Source organism: Gallus gallus, chromosome 1, assembly GCF_016699485.2.
Source record: "Gallus gallus isolate bGalGal1 chromosome 1, bGalGal1.mat.broiler.GRCg7b, whole genome shotgun sequence".
NCBI classification, from domain to species: domain Eukaryota; kingdom Metazoa; phylum Chordata; class Aves; order Galliformes; family Phasianidae; genus Gallus; species Gallus gallus.
In genome coordinates, this window is record NC_052532.1 from 14,105,626 (window position 1) to 14,127,749 (window position 22,124).

Below are 22,124 nucleotides of genomic sequence, written 5' to 3' on the forward strand. Positions count from 1 at the left end.
ACTCCCTTTCCCCATAACAGGACATTAAATGCCTCATCGAGTTACATTTTCTGTTAATCCGAATTCAAAAGAACCCTTTGTAAGTGGAGTACGGTCTCCTGTAACACAACACAAACGCTGAACCTTTAAAATGAATTCAGAAATCGCGACGCCGTTTGCACAGAAGTGAAAAAGAAGGAGGTCCGCAACCCCAGCACACAACCAGCAGCCTGCTTGCTCTATTGCCATTTGCATGCTGCAGCCGAGTAGACTTCATTAAAAAAAGCAATCAATAAATCTTTGCAAAAATGCACAAAGCTTAACCAAAACCAGAGGCTCGATTAACACACAGTCACCGGCATGCAATACAGGAACGATACGAGCAAACTCGACATGGGAAAGGGAAAGAAAAAAAAAAAAAGCCCTGTGCTGCTGCTTGCAATGCTACACCATTAATTGTTCATGCAAAAGATGTGGCTGTACCTTTCTGAAGAGGACGACTTCTCAGAGTTAACTGACATCAGCAGCTCAATCTTCTGCTTGATTTCTGGAAAAATCAGAAAATATTCACAGCCGAGATTGCCTGCCCTCGCTTTCCAAAGTCTTATAACCGAAGGAGCTTTTTTTCCTAACCCCTTTTGTTTCAAACGAGGCCACAAGATTCGCAGCACTTCTGTGAAGACCGATTCAATCGGGCTGGGAAGGAACGAGCTCCGGGGGCATCAGGCCCTGCCGAACTCTGCACATGACTGTTTATGAAAGCAGGAGGAACCATTTCTTTAGGCAGAGGGGTGTTGCCTTTCTTCAGGCGGAGCTGACACATGCACGATGTGATTCTTATCGCAACGCTTACAAATTGTGGCACAAATTCCAGTTTCTGGGGAGAAAAAGAGGACCTGATGATTTATGGCACGCAGTATTTCTCCCCTTAATTGCCTAAATGTTGATCGACACCCTCAGAAACATCCATTTCAAAAGCCCTGAAAAATATGGCTCTTTGAATCATTTTTGTCACAAAGAATGAAGTATTAAATCAGTACTTTAACACACGGGGTAGAAATCATAAAGGGAAAACACTCCACACACTGAGATTTCTTTTCTTAGTGCTCTGAGTTAAATTTCCTTCAAATCACTTTCCAAAGCAGTAGTTAAATTTCCTTTTTTTTTTTTTTTTCCTGTTTGTTCTTTTTTTAATCTATTAATGACCACTGCAGCACTAATAACAAAAGAGCAGAAACATCCACTACAAAACCTGGTGTATGCTATTGCCATAAGAGAGCCACCCGCTGCCTCTCCAGCACTGCAGCACGTGGAGCAGCTCAGCTCTGGCCATGGGGAAGGCACTCCTGTGCCATCTGTGGCTCCTTCCATGGGATCTTCCTGAAACAACGTACAGAGACAGCTGACAAATGAATTACGAGATGCAGTATGGTTAAGATGTCTGCAACCAGAACAACCTCAAAGAATAATGCCACAAATGTGAGCATCATTTTAAGACCCTAGAAGATAGAGAAATAGTGGTATCACCTATAGAGAAAAGGGGAAAGTCCTGGGCAACATTATGACCAAGTTCGGTTGCTCACAAGTTGAGTAAATTTCTATTATTTAGGATTAACCATTCTGTGATGGGAAGGTTTCAACATGGCTTTTCTTTCTTCCTTTCTTTATAAATGTTACAGACACAAAGTCTCTGAATTCTCTGAAAACAGAAAAGAGAAACTGGAGATACTTTTTTTAAACCTACATTAAAAAAAAAATTTGTAGTGCTGGGTAGGGTCAGCATTCACATGCCCTGCTGGGAGGGCTGCAGGGCAGCAACGATCAGCATCTGGTCTAAGTGCACACCACTGCTTCTCCCCAAAACACACAGACTGGAAAGGCCACCACAAATGACCTCAGTTCTCTTGTCATATAATGGTTTGGGTCGGAAAGGACCTCAAAGCCCACCTATTCCTGACCCCTGCCATGGGCTGGGTGCCCCCCACCAGCTCAGGCTGCCCAGGGCCTCATCCAACCCTGCCCTGAGCACCTCCAGGAATGGGGCACCCACAGATCTATGGGTAGCTGTGCCAAGGCCTCTCTGCCCTCTCAGTGAAAAATATCTCCTTGACATCTAATCTAAATCTCACCTATTTTAGCTTAAGCCTGTTCTCCCTTGTCCTATCAAGTATTGTAAGGCCACAGTGAGGTCTTCCTGGAGCCTTCTCTTCTCCAGAGCGAACAAGCCCTGTTCCCTCAACCTGTCTTCACAGGAGAGGTACTGCAGCCCTCTGAGCACTTTCTCCTCTGGACCTGCTCCAACAGCTCTGCATCCCACTGGAGCAGGAGCCGGCCAGACCCACCTCCAGGCCCCAGCACCTAAAGGCCTGAGTAGCTCCTATTTAGGCCACGTGCATATTTGCTCTGCACCCCAATAATTCTAACAAATCACTAAGAACTACGTTGTACTGAATAAAGACTCCACAGAAATCTTTAACACCTCCTAATTTTCAGCTATACAATTATACCGATATTTTAAAACAGATTTTTAGTACAACTTTTGCCACTGCTATTCACCATACACATTATACAATGCACTGGATACTCTGATAATTATTTTAAAGGTTGTTCTAAAGAAATGAAGGAAGGAAGACTCCGTTATCGTAGGGTTACTGTAACAGGACGTTTTCCAGCATCTTTGTGTTTAAACTGCAGTGCAAAAGATGAAATAGATCACACAGTTGTGGTAGGGTCAATCAAAAACATTTATTACAGGGCTCAAATTCACTGAAAAATATTTACATGCACTACAATACAAAGTGCAGTGTAAACGAACAGTTACTCCACTGAGTTTCAGCCTGAATATTGAGAGACTGCCTTTAAGATTAAAGCTGTATAGATAGTTGAGGCAAAAAATGGCTCTGAGAAGTCTCTAAATATAGTCTATTTTGTATTACCCAGGTTAAAATAAAGTCTACACCACCGTATTTTCCCACAGCACCCCACTGTGACCATATATGCACGTGGCATTCTTGTGGCAGCCGTGGTGCAGAACTCACTGTGCCACCTGCCAGACCTGGGGCCAGCCCCAGCCCCAGCACAGCACCACGACCTTTGTGACTGAAGGAGAATGTCTGTGAGTTCTCAAGTATCTGCCAAAACTACTGAAAGGCATTTCTAACGTGTGCTGCTATAAAACACATATATGCAGTGACTCATACCTGCTCCACAAAAGGCAGGAGGCCCTCCCTCCTACACGTCTCCTCTACTCTGAGCATCCCCCAGGCCAGGAATCCTTATTCCTGAACACAGCCAAGCGCACAGTGAGAGCCCACCTGCATTCAGAGTGTGAATTTTGCTTCCCTTCAACACTGGGCATATCAAGGTTTGCAGATCTGCACTGCATTTCACTATGACCTGATCCACACAGCTGCTAACTTCAGCTTCACGTGGCCTCTTCTCTTAAGGACCAGCATAGTCACCATTCCCAACCGACTCTCCTTCTGTTCTGATCCAGTATCATTCAAAGAGAACTGGATGCCTCATTACACATTTTGTAACAGACCGGTGTTGTCAGCTCTTAAAGCTAATAGCTACTTCTGTGAGAAGAAGATGAAAGTTTCAGACAGCTTTGTTGGAGAAATCTCACGGCGTTGCTATGTCGTACTTTCTTATTTCCCAGTATGAATGGAACAGTTGAGAGCTCAGTACTTTGAGGGAAGCTCCATCAGCTTCTTAATGCCTTTCTGGACAGAGATAAAGCTGACGACACAGAGGCGTGAGCTGAAGCTCACTTCCCCTACCACTGATCTCAGACTAAGAACACACCTCCATAATCCAACATGATTTTGTATTGCTTTTGAATTTGTTTAATCCTCGTAAAAATTAAAATCAATGATATAAACAGATATCATAAAGACTGGGACTCTGTGGCAAAACAAAATTCAAAGAGCTTGGAATAAAATGATAAGCTGATTGATTACATAAGCAATCCTCCATATAATCTTCACATAGAATGGATTATTATATTAATGTCTTATTGCTACCAACACTCTACAAGATATTAAAAAAAAAAAAAAAAATCCAAGATGCAAGCTCCTTTGCTGCAGATTTCAAGTCCCTGAATGCTCTAAGAGTTACACAACAACATTTTTCTGCACCATCGTTTTAATTTCACTTCTATTCAGTGGTAACTAAAATTTATTTCATACAGCGATAAGGAGAATTTACATCAGATGAGACTTCACAGTAAGAATAATTTCTAGGGTCATTAAATGAGGGGTCCCACTCACCAGTCAATAACATTCCCATCACAACATTATTTAAATTTAGTGATTCTTTTTCCTTCTCCATCTCTGCCCCTCTCTCATGAATTTGAGATGGGATTTGCCTATTTTACGTCTCTGCTATTTGAGATTTTTGCAAGGGAACCATTCCCCCGTGTCTAACAGCAAATCTGTATCTTTGCACAAGCGCACCACACCCCTGAGGTGATGCTGACAACACAACTATGACTCCAAATACAAAGCTGAGCATGGAGATGATAGCATCAAGATAAGACAGATGGAAATCTATCTGAGTTTTATTTCCAAAAAAGTGCCTTCTAAACCATGAGAAAAAGATGGCTGCAGAAATATCAGTGTTATCACTTCTTTATTTTGATTATTTCTACATTACATACCCAGAAATCTGAGCTCTTTTACAGAATTTATTAGAACATACAAATTGTATCCCAAGTCCCAGTAAAAAAAATCCTTGAAACGGTGGTCTCTACCACCTACTCAGCCAGCCTTCACAGCCAGAAGAATGTGAATTATAGTGACATTTGGGAAATTTCAAGCTAAAAAAAAAAAAAGAAAGAAAACGAAAGAGGAAGAGTCCTCCAATTGAGCAGCTCTTCCTTCAAGGCTCTTGGCTCCAGCCTCTCCAACTTCATGCAGAGCCAACACTCCAACTTTTGGTTTAATCCCATCTGCTGTGGCACCAGAGACAAACACTGGGCTATTCAGGACCAGTACCAGGTATGGATTGAAAAAACATCACCGTAAATGTCTTTTTATGAGTTAATTAGATAACTACTGATCAGTGCAGAGACAGACTGCAAAGATTCTTCTGTACCTCTGCTTAATGAGCAAGCACATATGTTCTCACTGACGTACCCTGGACTGTCTTAATTTCAGAGGTAGCACTGTAAGTAGAAACACATCCAGAAGAACAGACCATAATAGTGTGGCTTAAAAAAAAAAAAAAAAAAAAGAAGAAGAATAGAAAAAGAAAAGTTAATGAAAATTAGTGCCAGCAAATCCAAAAGCAGCAGATAATAGAATGAAGCCACAATATAACAGTTCAGGTAGGGAAACCAGCAGCACTGCAGCTAACTCCTCGGTTGCTCCACACACTTTATCAGCTCACTCTGAGTAACCTTACATTGTGTAGAGATCAGGTGTCAGACAACTGGCTCACATCCAAAACCTGAGCAAAGCAGATATACTAAGTCTCTAAAGCCATACTATTCAAACTTCGATTGAATGAAAACAAAAAGGCTCTGCCTCAAATGGTTTCATAATCATCTCCTTTTATTTACTTTTCATATTTATTAACCAAAGCAAAGCTATGTACAACCTTTTTTTACCTCCTCCGAGATGCTCAGGTGTAGGTCATGCATTAGACCAGCGAAAAGCATCAGCTAATGCCAAAATGGGAAGGGATTTCCTTTTTGTGAGCAGTCAGCTCTCTGTCAAAAAAGAGAAGACCAGAAGCTTGGAGGGGTAGACTCTACAAAGAAGTGCTGCCAGAGTTTTTAAACTCAAGAGGGATTTCTAGGAAAGCATCAAACCAAAGGCTGCAAGAACGAAGAGAGAAACCTAAACAAAGTTTGCCCAAGGAATCTGGAACAATGTCAGAAAGAATCATGGAAGAAATCTTCCCAACAAGCTAAAGAAATGAAGCTACTTATTTCTATAACATGCGTGGAGGAGAAAACAAAGTAAGCAATAAAAATATACCCAGCTGTTAATTAATAAGTAGACTCAGTCACATTCTGTTAATCTACTCTAATCAAAAAATAACAACTTCAATGCTTTTCTTTCCATTTCTGCACAGCACGTACAATAGGACACGAGCTGAAGATGCTTTTAGCTTTCCTTCCAAGGTATCTTTAAATATCTCATTCACCACCAATATCTGTGTCCTCATCTATTCTCTGCTGTCTTTTGCTTCTTTCAGTCATGTTAGAAGTACAGCAGCTTGAATCCTACATTTTGCATATGAAAACTCTCATCCTTCTGTAATTTGACTGTCTTTCCAATGTTAGTGCTAAAGTAAACAATCCCACTTCCCATCCCATAAGAACAGACCTGAAAATATTATGCAAAACAAATCAGACAACACACTCTAAGTAAATTTTCAATCTTGAAGCCAATGAAATGCATTAGGAACTTTAATGTTACTAACCTGATTTTATGCAGGCATATCCCTGTTTTGAGCTGTGGCTATCGTACAAGTGATGCATTAAACAGTTCACACAGTGGTGATAAACTAGAATTGTCCTGCTGAGACACCAGTTAGCAGGACAAAGCACAGGTCTAAACACAGCTTGAGAGATTTGCTCCTTGACCTCGCTAAGATAAGGTACTTTCAGAATAAGATACAGTTCTATATAGTGAACTGCTTGAATACCAGGAGCTTCTTTGGAAGACAGCACAACCTCAGATCAAGCCTACATTTGACCAATGAGTGATGAACTAGAAAATGGAGTAGTGCAGAAGAACAATTATAATGACCCACGAACAAATCCTTCTTCCGGGTGTTGCTAAGCTTTCAAAATGAGGAACAAAATCGTGCATGTGTCCCAGTGCAGTGCTGGTGATGCTCAGGTGAAGTCCAGCAGCAGATCACAAATAGACATCAGACCTCTGGTGGCGCTGCTCTGTGATGAGACTTCTGCTCTTCCAACAGCGTGACACGGCCAGCAAGAATTAGAGGGATGGCCTCCATGCTTTCATACTGCTATGACAAGTATAAAGCAGCCATCTTTCCTTCTTGTGTCTTTACAAACACTGGGAAGATTACTTCACATGGAATTTCAAGACCGTAACTGAAATTCCTAAGCAACCTTTGGAATGTAAAAACCAGTCAGAAGTGGCAGTGAGTACAATGGGACTGAAGCCAGGTGCCAACAGTGTCATCCAGCAGACTCTGAGAAGCAAACACCAAATTTGTTTGTTACTTTCTTAAAGGTGTGAAATCCATGCAGTCTTCAGTGATTTTTTGCTTGGTATTTTCTGATCTTACGAGCGGAACAGAAGAGTCCTCTGCAGCAGACAATTCTCTGTGTTCCTTCTGCAGAAGAGGTTCCTGATTTGCATAGCCACAGCAATCATGTCATAAAGTATCATGTGGGTCATCAGGTTCATGCACATTCACAGATATTTTGGCTTCCAAGATATCTAGAAGATACACGCTGAAAGGAATACAGAGGTTGCCCAGGCATCCCAAAAAAGCTCAAATGTTGCCTTCTTTCATCAGCAGAAATAGCAGTTCTCCTATCAGTTTAACACTGGAAAATAACATGGTAGCTATATAGACTTTTTCAGGTCTGGTACACAGAAGTTTGCAGTAATACTGATACACCAGACAGTGACTTCCTAAATAAGGGACGAGCGATAGAAACCTGCTGTTTGCAATCTCCTGTTCGGAGATTACACTAATATTTTCAGTTTTATTCCTATTCAGTACCCTACCCACGCTCACGGCATGAAGAAATTACAGCAGAACGTTTAAGGTTATGCATATTCAAGAGATAAAATCACCGATTTAAAAACTGTTCACTTAGAATTGATAAAGCTAACTTCCTCCTTTTCTAATGAGGCGTATCAAGAAGCCAGAGTTGCTGTGTTCTGCACACTTCTGCACCAGTCCTGTTGCAGTTACTGCTCAGAATGTAAACATATAAGTTTGTTTTTAACAACACAGGCCCCCTCCTCTATGTACACATATATACAAGTTAGGATAAAAATGTGACAAGTCTTTCACCTTCCCTTACATCAGGAGAAAGATTCATTTACTCAGGAGTCACGGGTACATTCTTCCTACTTCATGTTAACAATGCCATGTCTTTCTTCCTTTCTTCGTTCTTAAGAAACCACAGTAATATCACTGGTATCCTTTCAAATTGAGTGTTCCCTGAGCCTCAGTCGAGATTGAAAAAATAGTACTTGTACAAAAAATTCTGAAGAACAGCTGCCTTCTTTCAGAACAGCTGCTACCACCTGCCTGCAGCCAGTGACAAATCAGGGCTAACTCCTACAGACAGACACCTCGTGTCAGCACGCTGCCAGGAGTTCAGCTTTGTCCCCATTAACACCAAGGGAAGCCAAAGATGATCAGAAGACAGCACAGGTCTTCAGTGGTCGCTTCTGCCTTGCTTGTACGGAGATAAGGGTGGAAACCAAAAGCGTCAGAACCATCCAAGCCTCTTCAAAAAGGGGAAAAGCATATAAAATACAGAGATGAATGTGCCTTTTACCTTGAAATATTGAAATATTCTGTTGAAATATTCTGTTCCCAAATAAATATACAGCCCGAGCCTCATGCTTAATACCTCTGAATAATTTAACACTGTCAAATTCTTGAATTTATTTTTTATGTTTGTATATGGAACTTTTTGAAGGTTGAAGATAAAGCTGAGAAAGCATTAGGCATTAGAAATGCATTAAGGATACAATGAAGTTAGCCTAAAAATGACCCGCTATCAAGTCAGGGGAGAAGCACAACAGTGGAGTGAAACTATGCATTTGAATATTATTTTTAAGTCATCCACGCAACTTTAGCTAAGTCTTGTTGACACAACCTGGCATTTGATCTTTTGCCAGGCTGTAGTATTTGCTCATTAAAACGCTTTGGGAAAAACAAAGATGGCATTAAGAGGAACTGCTCATTCTCCCAGTTCTCGTCGGGCTGACGATGCTGGCAGCCCCAGCTGCACTCCAGCACAAACTGCTGCTGTTCTCTCCCTCTTCCCGCCCCTTTGTGCCCCAGTTCCCCCTCCCCTGGTGCTTAGAAATCTTTAAGTGCGGATAAGGAGGAATTAAAAACAAAGAGCCAGTATCTACTCTGCCCAGTGTTCGCTTGAAAACCTGTGGTTGGACAGGAAGCTACTCTTCAAAGGAAAAACCACAACATTCAAGCATCTTTTTTGCATAACTGCTTGTCAGATTAAATACCAGTAAAGCAAACCAAGGAAAACATTATTAACCCCAAATATCACTGTGCTCGTTTTCTAACTATCTGCATGCATTTATCCTTCCGTGTTATGAGAAAGGTTATGTTTGGAGGGGACGGAGTTAAGAACATATTTCAGAGGTGCTGAGAGGGAAAGTTTATTTCTGCAGGATACCTATTCTGGGCAAAACATAAAAATAACTAAATAACACAGCAAGGCATTCACTTAATATCTTAAAAACATCTCCTCCTGTCCTTTAACATCAGCTGCTGGTTGCTCCTTCTTACTGTCATTGAAGCATCATACAGGAACAGCTTTAAATAACGAAGCTAGGGAGTGATTTAAGAAGTTATCAGTCTTGCAGCTACCACAGCAAACAGCCAGCAGCGTTTTCCAGATGCTGGCTAAAGGGAGGGAGACGGCTCACTGAGTGTGCAGGGTCTGCTTTTCTGACAAAGCTGAAAGAAGTGCCACATCCGACGTGATAATGTCACACTCAAACTGGATCGCTTCAATGTCTTTACCACTTAAATGGATAATCTCTGATTTCTAGCCTGAACTATTTCTAACCTACCACTTCTGTGATCCAGTGCACAGTCATTACTGTGTTAGCATTCTTCTTCAAAAGTTAAATTGCTCCCATGTTGTAGAAAAACAAGCCAAATTCTAATCTCAAACAAAACAGTTTTCTGTTCATCCAGACTGAGTCAAAGCACGCGTTCTCTTCTAAGGACTAACTGAGGGGCTGAGAAAACCTCACTTACAGGCCGACCCAGACCTGCAGATACAGGAGATGAAGCTGCACTACCTCCCCAAAAGGACTACATTGGACCACAATTATTAGATACACGCTATCATCTTAAAACTCTGGGTTAAAATTTCTCCTTTGCCTAAATTATTGGTATTATTTGGTGTTCTAAACACCTTTAAGTTTTGACTTCTTGTTACAAATCCCCTGGTTGAAAAAAAAAAAAAAAAAAAAAAAGGAAATACTTTTACAGCACGCTTACTAGATGTTTTTAGTATGTTCTGCCACTGTTTTACACTATGCTCACAGTCACAGTATCTACATGACTGTTTTCTGCATATACTCTTGCAAGATTTTCACATTTCTTATCCAGCAAATAGCTTTACTGGATTGTTACAGTCTGTGGTAAAGAGGATGTTCTCAGCTCTGTTCCTGAAGGAAACAAGACAGGACCTGCTTGGCTTTTTCTGGGCTTGATATAATAGGACAATCAAACCTGAGAAAAAGTTCCATCATGAAGTATGTGTCACACGGAGCACAACATAAGCCAAGCCCTCTCCTTGCCTGCAGCCACCTTGTCTCAGTGGGACGTGGGGCTGTACTGTTGGTTCTGCCTGAAACGCAGCTCAGCAGGAAGATGCTCTGTCAAACACACCGGTTAAGTATGCCCCTTGCTGCATAAGTGGGACAAAGCAAGGGAAAACTGGAGAAGCAGATGTGAAAGATGAGAAGAGAGGCGTCCAGAGCAGCCGTGGGTAGTAGCAGCCAAAAGCAAGGCACTGAGCCGTGCCCCACACATTGAGCAACACCCAAATACTCAGGGGTTTTCTTACAGTTCCTTGGCTGAAACACTGTGTGATTACTGTATAATAGGCTAGTCTGTGTCCACATCAGCTGTGTAGACTAAATTCTGGGAAACACTGACACTGAAGGCTTTGCCTCAGAGCAGCCTTTGCAATATTACAACAAGCCTCAACATTCCATACCTGAAGAGTCTGGCATCCTTCAGCACATGCTTTCCAGCTAATTTCTCATGGAAAAATAAACTGATGGCCAATACAAACTCTTCAAGGGCACTGAAATTCTCCACCGGGACCTATCAGATCAACAGTGAGCAGCCTGCGACCATCACCATGAAACCAGCAAAATGCATCAGTCTATGGTAACAGACAACTAGTAGCAAAGCCTGAACGACCATCTCTGAGCACAAGGGTGGCTCTCCAACCATATAACATCTTCATTGATTTAAAATACAACTCTAGTAAACTGAGTAGATCTATTTATTTTAAGATACATATTAATTGACTTTCTAATTATATTGCAAGTGCACTTCCCACATGTACCATTCCCAATCACCAATTGCCGATGCCCTGGTTTTATACAGCTGCATGAAATGACACTGGAAAGTTCATCTCTTTTTTCTCCTTACACTCTGAATGGTCAGAGTAGTAACACAGGATGGTATTTATTTAAAGTGATACAAATGTTAAACACTGTAACTCTGTTAATTTAGTCTTCAGCCAAAACGTTTCTCAATTTACACTTTCTTTACTGCAAGGAACATAAATAACTGTCAGAAGGCTTCCTAAAATCTCAATGTAGTTATAACACACATATGCATTGATTATCTATCGTTGCATATATAGGATATATATATCCTATATATATATATATATGCTATAATCAAAAATGGAATGAAAAAAGATGGGGTGCTCTCAATTAAGGAAGTGCTGTGAAAGTCTTCTGGGAGCTAGACACAAAATATTTATATAGGAAAGAAGGGAGTTCAAAGTAACAACAATAAAGGAATTTATAGAAAGCAGAGGGCTGTCTCGACATGAGATCTCATCCTATCATCAGTAAGGTGATTTACATCTCCAATGTTTTGGTTTTTTTTTCCATGCCTCATCTATATTATATCATAATCAGATGCTACTGATGAAAAATTCAGAGTGCGCTCTGCAAGCCAGCTCTGCCTTTTTTCTTCCAACACCCTCTGCCCTTCTCCATCTGACTTCCCTATCACTTATTAAGCAATTTCATGGGATACCTGTCTTGCCTAGAAGCTGGCTGCAAATATTTTGGCACTGAGGACTCACGTAGGTGGTAAAGCATTGCCATCCACTCTGCAACTGCGTGGTGACACCACTCAGTAGCTAATCATACCATCCTTCATCATCCTCCTTCCACACGGCACAAACTAATTTTTGTTGAGTGATGCCTCTGAAAGCATACAACTAGCATACAGCTACCAACTACTGTCCCTCATGCACGTCCATACAGCCTCAGCCTCCCCTTCTCCAAGCCACAAAGTAAGAACTCCTACACATTTCTGTCCTCCTCCACAGTGATAAACAGAGCAAAATGCCTTCCTTTCACTACTGGCAAGAAGCCTCTGTAAATCACGATTTTTAACAACACAGTCCTAATTTTGGCAGCTGGTGGGGCAACACTTCAAGCAGCATACAATGCTGAACACAGTGCCATCACAGTCAACTATGACTTTCACAAAAAAAACCTAGACCAACATAGAGAGTCCTAAAGAAATGAAAACCAAGCAGGAAGGAAAAGCAGACTTGCAGGTAATCACTGAAGGCTCTCAGAAAAAAATCCCCCCTTGATACTCTACTTACAGCAGCATTTCCCTTCCCAGAAATACAGAGGTAGGAAAAAAATTAAAAAGAAGTTAAATTTAAAGACCTCATGAAAGAGCACTGGAAGTTAAAGCACCTGAATTCTCTATCAGTTTCACTATCCTATTTACCATTCTCCGATGTATCCAAGTTTACAGTCATAGAGGATACACGCTTGAAAATCAGATAATTCAAGTTCCAACAGGACTGGTGAGTCTATCCCCAACAAAGCCAACTGATGAGCATCCTGGCTCTTCTCACAGTGAAGGAAATATGCTTCAGAGATTATATGCGTTTTGACACACAACTACTACTTCACCCCCTTTGTATGATACTATGAATATAGATGTATATAATCATAATTTGCTCCTGGCGTTTAAACCCATAATGAGATCTTTTTTATATGCATGAAAACAGGGAAAAAAAAGAAGTAATGAGCATTATCAGAAGAACCAATCCTTACAAACTTATTTCAAACACCGTTGTTTTGTTAAGCCACGAGAATCAACAATTTACCTTCAAATATTAACTAAGGGCTAGATTAAGGAAAAGAGATAAAGAAGTACTGGTGGGAAACATGGACCAAAATAAAATCATCAGAATTCATTCAGTGCAGAGAAAAAATTGTAACAGGAGAAAAACAGCAAAAAATTCTGGGAGGACGAGAGAAGAACATTGAGACAGTGAAAAGGTACTTTGCCAAGGCAAAAATAGCTGAAAACAGTGGGCAAAGAAGGATGAGAGCACTCAGAAGAGTGTGGGAAGAAAAGCAAACTAAAAAAAAAAAAAGGACTATATCTTGCAAGGGAAGACAGTGAATGCAGCAAATGTGCTCATCTTAATAGAGCCAACGTGTGGCTGCTTAAGAGAAGGCATGCAAGAGCGCTTTCAACATTTTAAGGAAGACTGGCACGTGCTCTTCTATGTAGCATCGACACGACACACTAGAATACGCAATGAAAAATACAACCTGCTTTCTTTCCTCTCAAAACAGGGCTGTGACAATAAGCTCACAGCTACTCCCCAGCACTGCTGCTCCAACCGCAACCAGGCAAGGACCGCAGCAGCTGGGGCTGCAGTAGGCCCAGGAGGTGTACACAGCATCTTATATTTAAAACCTTGTTGTGGAGTTACGTGCATACTGAGCAGTACGGTATCTTGAATACAGTTCGTACCTATTTTGAGAACCCAAAGCACATTTAGAGAACCTGCTGCATCTGCTTTTTTACATTAGAAATTTAAGCTTTGGTTTATTTAAAAAAGAAATTGATTAAGGCAGTAGAATAACATCACAAACACAAAAAAACATAATGTGAACTCAAAAACAGAGTTTTCTTCAGACTTTTGTATTGTTTGTTGGGTTGGGATTTTTTTGGGGGGGTAGGGGGGGAGGGAAGGAGAGGGGAAGGAGAGGAATTAAACACGCAACACCCCCAATTGCTATGCTAAAGTTGGAAAAACTCCCAACTGACATAAGTCACTAAACCCCTTCTCCAACAAGAACAAAAAGGCAACAAGATTTAACAGTGCCCTGCTTTATTTTCACTTTGAAATATAAACAGGAAAGGTGGCGGAAAGAGATAAAATATTCAGACTTACTTTATTCCCCAAGAAATCCCATCCTTAATTTGTTCCTTTCCTAAATAAGATTACTGGATAGAGAAGAGGCAGGCTAGATCCAGAAGTAATATGTAAGAAAGTGCAGAATAAATTACTTTGTGTTACACTTCACTATATCCAAATGTCCTTTCAGAAACCAAGCTGGAACAGTTTCAAAAGCTAACGAACCCAGCCATCCACTGTGCTCTCTGTCAGGAGTTACTGACCTCCAGAGAATAAAAGAACATTCTGCCTGATCACTGAGCGAGGTACTCAGAAAGGCAGCTGACCCCAAGGTACACGGGTCCAAACTTGACTGTTCTGTTATACCAAGAGAGATAGCTCAGACAGTAATATCTTAAATTGCTTGTACTGCACATATCTGACCATACCAGAGTTGCACTTAAATTTGCTCTACTAATAGAGCAATAAGTCTACAAAGAACCAGCATATAGCCTGCAACTGGCTGTAGCTGATCATTATGCATATTTTACGTAATTCTTGCTCTTTTCCTACCATTCCTATCACCTGCCTTCCCTTCCCCATCACCCTAATTCATGATAATCACTAGCCCTTCCCTTCCCCATCACTTTAATCAATAACAAACTGCTCGGACAACGTTTGACCTTACTTGTGTCTCAGTCTCATTCTGGGCATACCAAAGAATCTTCCCTCTTGCTCTGACAATCGAAGCGAGACACCCTCCAGCACTAACTGCCACCTGTGTGCTGACCGCTGGGTGCTGGGAGCTGCTGAGGCCTTTCCCTTCCCCTGGTGCCACCCTGTAGCGAGAGGAGGGGGTACTTCTGTGGCCCTCTGTGCCCAGCACCAAGCCAAGGCCAGCCCCGCAGCCTGCCCTGGGCTGCTGTGTGCCTGGACCCCTCCCCAGAGCTGAGACCTGACGTAGGCCCTCACCCTGTGGGCCAGAGTTGTTCCCTCTGGGGAGAGCAGAGGGGACCCAGGAGGCCCAGAGAGCTGCCTGGAGGCCGCAGAGAGATTAGGGCTGTCCACTGGACTGTTCCCATTGTCCCAGCACAGCATCTCAGAGGACATCTGTCCCAGTCCCACCCTCTTCTCCAGGACTCACCTCAAGGCCATCCACTAGACTACTACTGTCCCACCACAGCAGCTTAGAGAACACCAGTTCCAGTCCTGCCCTCTTCCTCAAGACTTGCCTGAAAGCTGCAGGGAGCTCAGGGCCATCTGCTGGACTCCTGCTGTCCTGATACAGAAGTTCAGAGGTCTCCAGTCCCAGTCTTGCCCTCTTCTTGAGGCCTCACCTGGAGGTCGCAGGGAGTTCAGGGCTGCCCACTGGACTCCTCCCATTATCCCCGTGGAAAAGCACAGAGGACACTAGGCCTGGCCTAGTCCTTCCCTTTTTCTCAGAGCTCAGGAAAGAAGAGGTGAGAGATCTTGGAGAAGGATGAGAATGGGGGATAGAGAAGAAGGGGTCATAGAGAGCAGCAGCTGGCCCAAGGGCTCTCTGGTGGATGGTGACACTTCAACACCGAGATGGAAACTGAGAGCCCCTGGTGCACCACCAACAGATGTAGCTACGTCTCTGGACAAGCATGATATTATAGTGCTTGTCTGGCCCTGATGAAGATGGATCCACCTCCATTGGTTTGTCCTCTGGAGGTATGCCCACCTCCATGGGCTCAAAGTTGCTCTATGGTGGGTCTATGCTCGTTGGCTCAGGTTTGCTGCTGCTCTCTACAAGCCAAAGCTTCTTCGGTGGAGAAGGATGGATCCTCCTCCACAAAAGTCCCACAATGAGAGGAAAGGGTATATCTAAGGAGCTTCTTGTCTTACACATTTGCTTCCCAGATAGAAGTTGGTTAGCAATTGGTGTTCTGTTGTCAGGGTCCCAGTACTTACAGCGGTCACCAGGGAGGTGGCTTGTGACATCAGAAAGCCATAGCAGTGTAACCCTAAGAATGTCCCATGATGACAAAAACATGGCTGTGTTGGGTGAGGGGAGGCTATGGCCTGAGAGTTGCCCTGCTTGTCACCAGAGGGATTCAATGGGGCTCCGTTTCAGGGCCAATTCTCTTTAATGTTTTCACCATTGATTCCAATAACAATCTGGAAGTTATATTAAGTAAATTTGTGGATAATGCTAAGCTAGGAAGAGTGTTGAACCCCTTGAGGGTAGAGAGGCCTTGCACCAAGGTCTTGACAAATCTGAGGGTGGTCAACATCTGCACAAAGCAGAACAAGTGCTGGGTTCGGCCTGTGGGATAGGGCAGCCATGGCTCTGTGTACAGACTGGGGGGTGAGGGGCTGAAGAGCAGCCCCACAAGAATGGATCTGGGCATTCTGGTTGGCAGCAAATTGAATCTGAGTCAGCAGTGCGCCCTGGCAGCCCAAAGGGCTAACTGTACCCAAGTCTGAGGGTAAGGTGCATGAGGAGTGGCTGAGGTCCCTGGGTTTGCTCAGCCCAGAGCATAGGAGCTGAAGGGAGGCCTCATGGTGGCTGCAGCTCCTCACAGGGAATGGAGGGGCACTGCTGAGCTCTGCTCCCTGTGACAGCGACAGGGCCCGAGGGAACAGCATGGAGCTGTGTCAGGGGAGGGGCAGGAAAAGGGGTTAGGGAAAGGGTCTGCACCAGATGGTGGTGGGCACGGAACAGCCTGCCCAGGACAGTGGGCACAGCCCTGAGCTCTCGCAGTTGAAGGAGCATTTGCACGGTCCTTTGTGGAGTCAGGGGCTGGACTTGATGATCCTTGTAGGTCCCTTCCAACTTGGGATATTCTATGATTCTAACTGCAGCCACTAGCACATCTGCAGTACATAAGTCCACAAAGCAGTACGGAGATTACTGAAGATAAAAGAATTATTCTTAAGGACAGAAGGAATCATCTTCCTATGGTAACTTGTTCCACTGTCTGAAGAAGCACGATGACAACTTCAGATCACTTTTAGACAGCTTACACCAGGTGAAACGAATTCTGCCTTTTACTTTCAACCTGAGTTAGCACAGGCTCCTTTTGCCACAGAGGGAAATGGGAAGTTAGGACAGAATTTGTCCCATCCAGCTAGTTAATGTAACTGAATAAACAACACCAAGTGCCAGCTTCTCTCCTCTAATAAGTCTGGGTATCACATGCAGGTGCTGACACTGTAGACATCCACATGAGGACAAGTGAATCCCATCTTTACCACACAGGCACCAGCAGCTGTATCAATACATTCAATCTTTACCTATTTAAGCATCAATGCCTGTAATGATTTAATGTATGAAAATATCACTTAATGTCACCCTATCTTTCATCTTGAGTGTATGAACACGTAAAGTACAAGGCCTGATCCAAAAGTAATGCCTCCTATTCTATTATGTTGGATCCTGAAGTCAGAGGCAATTATTGGTGGGAAGATTCAGACTCTACTGCCATCCCACCAATATTCCTTTACATGTTGCTGCTGTGTGACAGATGGCAGCTGCTGACATTGACACTTCCTGAATGTTTATGGAGACAGAACAGCGTACGTGAGCACAGCGATATGGTGCGTGCTACATTTCAGCAGTGGTGACAGCAACAGTGGGTTACCTCCACAGGTGCAAATTGCTACAAGCATGACATACGGGCTCTTCTTCATCACTGACAAAAACAAAGGGCTAATAATAGCAGTGACTGTGTTCAAAAATACTGAATTTGCTCTATCAAATACTGTTATCATACTCTTTATAGCTGTTGTAGTTTTCCCATTGAAATAAATAGGAGGTTGCTCCAAAAGTAGTGCCTATGTAGAAACAGAAGGTCATGGATTTGGATTTGTTGTTGTTGTTTTCAAGTTGTTGTTTTTTGTTTTTGGGGTTTTTTTTTTTTTTTTTTTTTTGGCTTGTTGTTTTTACAGTGGATTCATTCAGGTGTTCAACAACCTTTTAAAAATTGCTGTTATTCATTGCAATCCACATGTGATAAACTAACACGGAGCTGTACTAATATTACTACGCTAACACATAAATTCTCCTATATAGAGGCAAGTAATCAATCACACAGAATGAATTGCAGAAGAGCTTGGGTCAGAGGGGACCCTAAAGTCCACCAGCCCCAAACCCTGCTGTGGGCTGGTTGCACTCCCCAGTTCAGGCTGCCCAGGGTCCCATCCAACCCAGCCTTGAGCATCTCCAGGGATGGGGCATAAATATTAACATTAATTCCTCCTTGAAAAAGAAAATAACTTGGATATAACAAAGTTGAAAGAAAAGGCACAACAAATCAGGCAGGTAACAGAAGTAGTAGTGTTATAAATGCAGTTATAGAAGTCAGACAAAAATAATATTGAAATAAGAATACACAAATGTCAGCAGAGAAAAAATATTTTTAAAAAATCTAAGCAGAAAGAAGAAAAAACAACAAAAACAGAATATTTCAGCACTATTTCCTTCATTCATTCTCATTATCAGATTCCCAGTTTTGAGAAGTAACACAGATGGGGATATCAGCATTCCAAAAAAGTACCTGGAATGGCAGCGTGCCCACACACACATGGAATCCTTGGTCATTATTGCAGGGTCATAAATATATAGGAAGTACAACATACTTCAAAATTTAACGATGTGGGTATTAACCATGACGTTTGGCCCTACTCACAGAGTTTCAGCACGCAAGAAACTCAGGCAGAGCGTGCCTTTGCCTCTGCCAGGAAGGTTCCCCTTATCAATTCTTTTGTTTGAAAGACAGGCGAGGTTTCTGCAGCTGGGCAGCGTTGCATCTTAAGGCCTCTCCTCACGCAAGAGTTTTTGGATAAAACTGTTCTCAATAACGCTCATGCATAAAGCCCTCGCTTTCGCTTAAAGCCTGCTTTTTAAAAGACCTTTCCTCTGTGCTCCTTCCTCACCAAAACTAAATTTTCTAGATTGCTGTTAGTTTAACAAATCTCGCTTTAACACGGTTTTGAAAGTTTACAGCCAAGATTTGGTCCCCTCTGTCAGTTAAAGATCTTTTGGCTAGGCTAAAACTGACACCATTATGAAACTAGAGTGAAGATAGGCCATACAAGGGGAGATAACGCACTGCACAGCATCAGCTGCTGCCACATTCCAACACAAGCCTGTGATGCGCATACATTACTACACATGTTATTAGTCAGCCCTCCGGCAGGCCTTCCCCAGCCTCTCCTGACTCAATCGTAAGTACGTGTTCTTAAATCACGTCAAGGATTGGTATTTTTTTCTTTTTGGCCTTATCCTCTGACCAGTTTGTACACTGAACAGATTATCTGTACGCTTTAAGCCGCATATTGACATCTTTTGAGATCCACTCAGAGAAAACGTGCTCAGAGAAAATGTGTTTTGGACTACTGTCTTTCCTTATACTGTGCTTAACATGAGAATTCTAACAGAATGTTTTCTTTCCTGACAGTACAGGTTACGTAGCGACAGCAGTATGAAATTATTGAGGCACTTCTGCCAGAATCTGAATACATGAGCACGGGAGATGAAGAGCAGCCTGCAGTGTAAGTCTATGGATAAATCATAAATATGGATTAAAAACAGGGAAAATATTACCTATTCAGATGGCAACTTTTATCAGGCTGTGCTCATTTTCTCAAATGGATTTGATACATCACAGCATTGCAATGGCTCAAAAATCAGCAGCACCCACAGAATTTGAAAAGCAGTATATGAATATTAGGCAGTAGGTAGGAAAACAAACATTTTAAAACACACCAGGCCCTGTGTCAAGATACATTTGTTTTATTGACAAAGCACTGCAGAAAAGGTTCATCCGAAGCACAAAATGCATTTTTTTATTATTATTAATTTTTTTTAGGATTGTTACATCATCTTTCCATTAAAATCACTTAGCTTTTCTCCTTTGTATGTTTGTAGGTGTTTATTGAACCTCTGCAAAGTAATGCTGGGTTAAGCATACTCTACACACATTTCACACCGTTATGGTATTAAGGCTGTTTTAAGATACACTTTCATTCTAAGTCCTTATTTTTATCTCCTTCAGCATTATAGCCACAGATCATTTGTGTCAGACCTCAAAGCCTCCCTAAGACACCCATTTCACATATTCCAGCTCTAACACTGCCACCAAACACAGACTTTCCAGCAAATGCTGAGGCTCCTCTCTACACCAGCCAGAACATCTTACATAATAACATATTCTTATACACTGTTTACATTACACTAGCCTCAGTTAGGGTTAGAACATACTGTTCCATATAAAGCACAATGACAAGACTGCTTCCCTGAAGAGTTTACAGTCTAAGAATGCGAGGAATACACCAGAGGGAGAGAAGGAAGGCATAGGAAGATAAAAGCACTTATAAATGCATCTCCACACACAGTGTTTATTATTAGAGTAATGCGATTGCCAACCATATCCATCATATCCTCAATTCTTTATGGGTATGAGAGCAGAAATGGCTTAGTAGACTGAGAAAGTGGGGCAACTACATGTTCATCTTGGAGGGTATTTATAGGAAAAGGAACACAAGAGAAAGAATGGAGCATTTTCAGGAAATAAGGAATGAGTGGGCAAGGCTTGTAACATTGACAGGCAGCAAGAGACAGATGAGGACATGAAGGAGGGACACTGTGGGCAAGTGCAGATAAGGCAGAATGAGCTGGATTAGTGTAACGGGGAATGTCAATGAAGAAATTTTTAAAGGATCATTTGGTCAAAACAAGAAATGGAATACATTCCATATGCTTCTTGGAACGACTAGAAGGGACGATCCTATAGTAATCACGTCAGTGGATGAAGCATACATATTTTCCCTCTCTAACTATATCTTCCCACTTGAGAAGTCACCTTTTAGAAGGGCAATGCATTTTATTGCTCCAAGCCTCAAGTGAGATTCTTTTGCATTTCAATCTTCCGCGACAGCACACGAAGTACTTCAGACCTTTTAAAAAAAAAAGTTCTCATGACTGAAAACTAACTTCACAGAAAACAATCTGATAGTTCAATACAGCTTCATCTGCAAGATGTTATCTTGAGCATAGTGGATTAACAGTATGCAAAATACATAACCTTGAAGAAGCAATCCATCATCTCCTTGCAGTGTTGCCTCACAGGACAGACAGCAGGAATGTGAAAGTATTATTAAATGACTTTGCCTTTAAAAATTACCCTGCAATCAAATAATTTAAAATACTTTCCTCTTAGTTGTTAAACGACCTCATTAGGATGAGGATACATCTACCTCTCAATTAAATGTACAATTCTTCTACATCTTAGCTGAATTCTGTATTTGTTTTATATTGCTTAGTAGTAAGGTTACAAGGTTATCAGTAACACAGTTTATCTTAAGAACACTGCTGTGAACATTTAAGGTTAGCTGAATCTCCTTTCTGTCCATATGCATGCAGCAATTTTAGACCTCTGCAGTACCTTTATATTCTGGTATCTTTCTTAATTCACACATTTCCGCTTCAGGAAATCAGTAACTGCACTGTATTACTGACTGGTAGTAATTATCAGCAATGTCACACCACCAGTCAACGTTTCCTTTCTGCAATTGACCCCAAACCACAAAAGACACTAAATTATACAACTAGCCCTCCAAAAATGGGCCACGGATCTCTTCGCTCAAATCTGTGATGACACTAAGGAAATGATAGTAGCCTTTACCCACAACAGCATTCACTCTAAATCTTCTCTTCACAGCCTGCGCTGTAATAGACTCCACCTAAGAGAAGAGGGCTCTAAGCACCACTTAGTTCAAGGGCAAACGTAGCATGCAAAATTTCTCACTGCGTGTGGCCTGCTGATTCATGCAAGAAAAAGGTTAAACAGCTTTTTGTAGATATAAAATTCAAAAGCATTCACCAAATGATTTTCTATAAACAAACACCAGCTAATAACCAGATGAAACCTTTTTGTCAATCAATTGCTTCTCTTCTCATTATTGAAAAGAAAGCCCTACTTTAAGTCAAATTAAAATAATTGAATTGTAATGATCTCACTGCATTATCACTGTTGTAATCACTACCTGCTCA

The 22,124-nt window shown here is 41.9% G+C and overlaps 1 protein-coding gene across 6 annotated transcripts in view; it reads right to left on the reverse strand.

The window, feature by feature from the left end:
* Positions 1 to 22,124, reverse strand: part of SRPK2 (SRSF protein kinase 2) — a 137,880-nt gene that overhangs the window by 89,446 nt on the left and 26,310 nt on the right. For 2 of the 6 annotated variants that reach the window (XM_025153608.3, XM_040656738.2), the window contains exon 1: positions 463 to 709. The exons of 3 other annotated variants lie outside the window; for them this stretch is intronic. In XM_025153608.3, coding sequence (XP_025009376.1) covers positions 463 to 500 — 38 coding nt within the window. In that variant the 5' untranslated portion in view covers positions 501 to 709. Of the gene's footprint in view, positions 1 to 462; positions 710 to 22,124 lie in introns of those variants that run through there. One more of the 6 variants, XM_046902021.1, reaches the window with a different exon arrangement.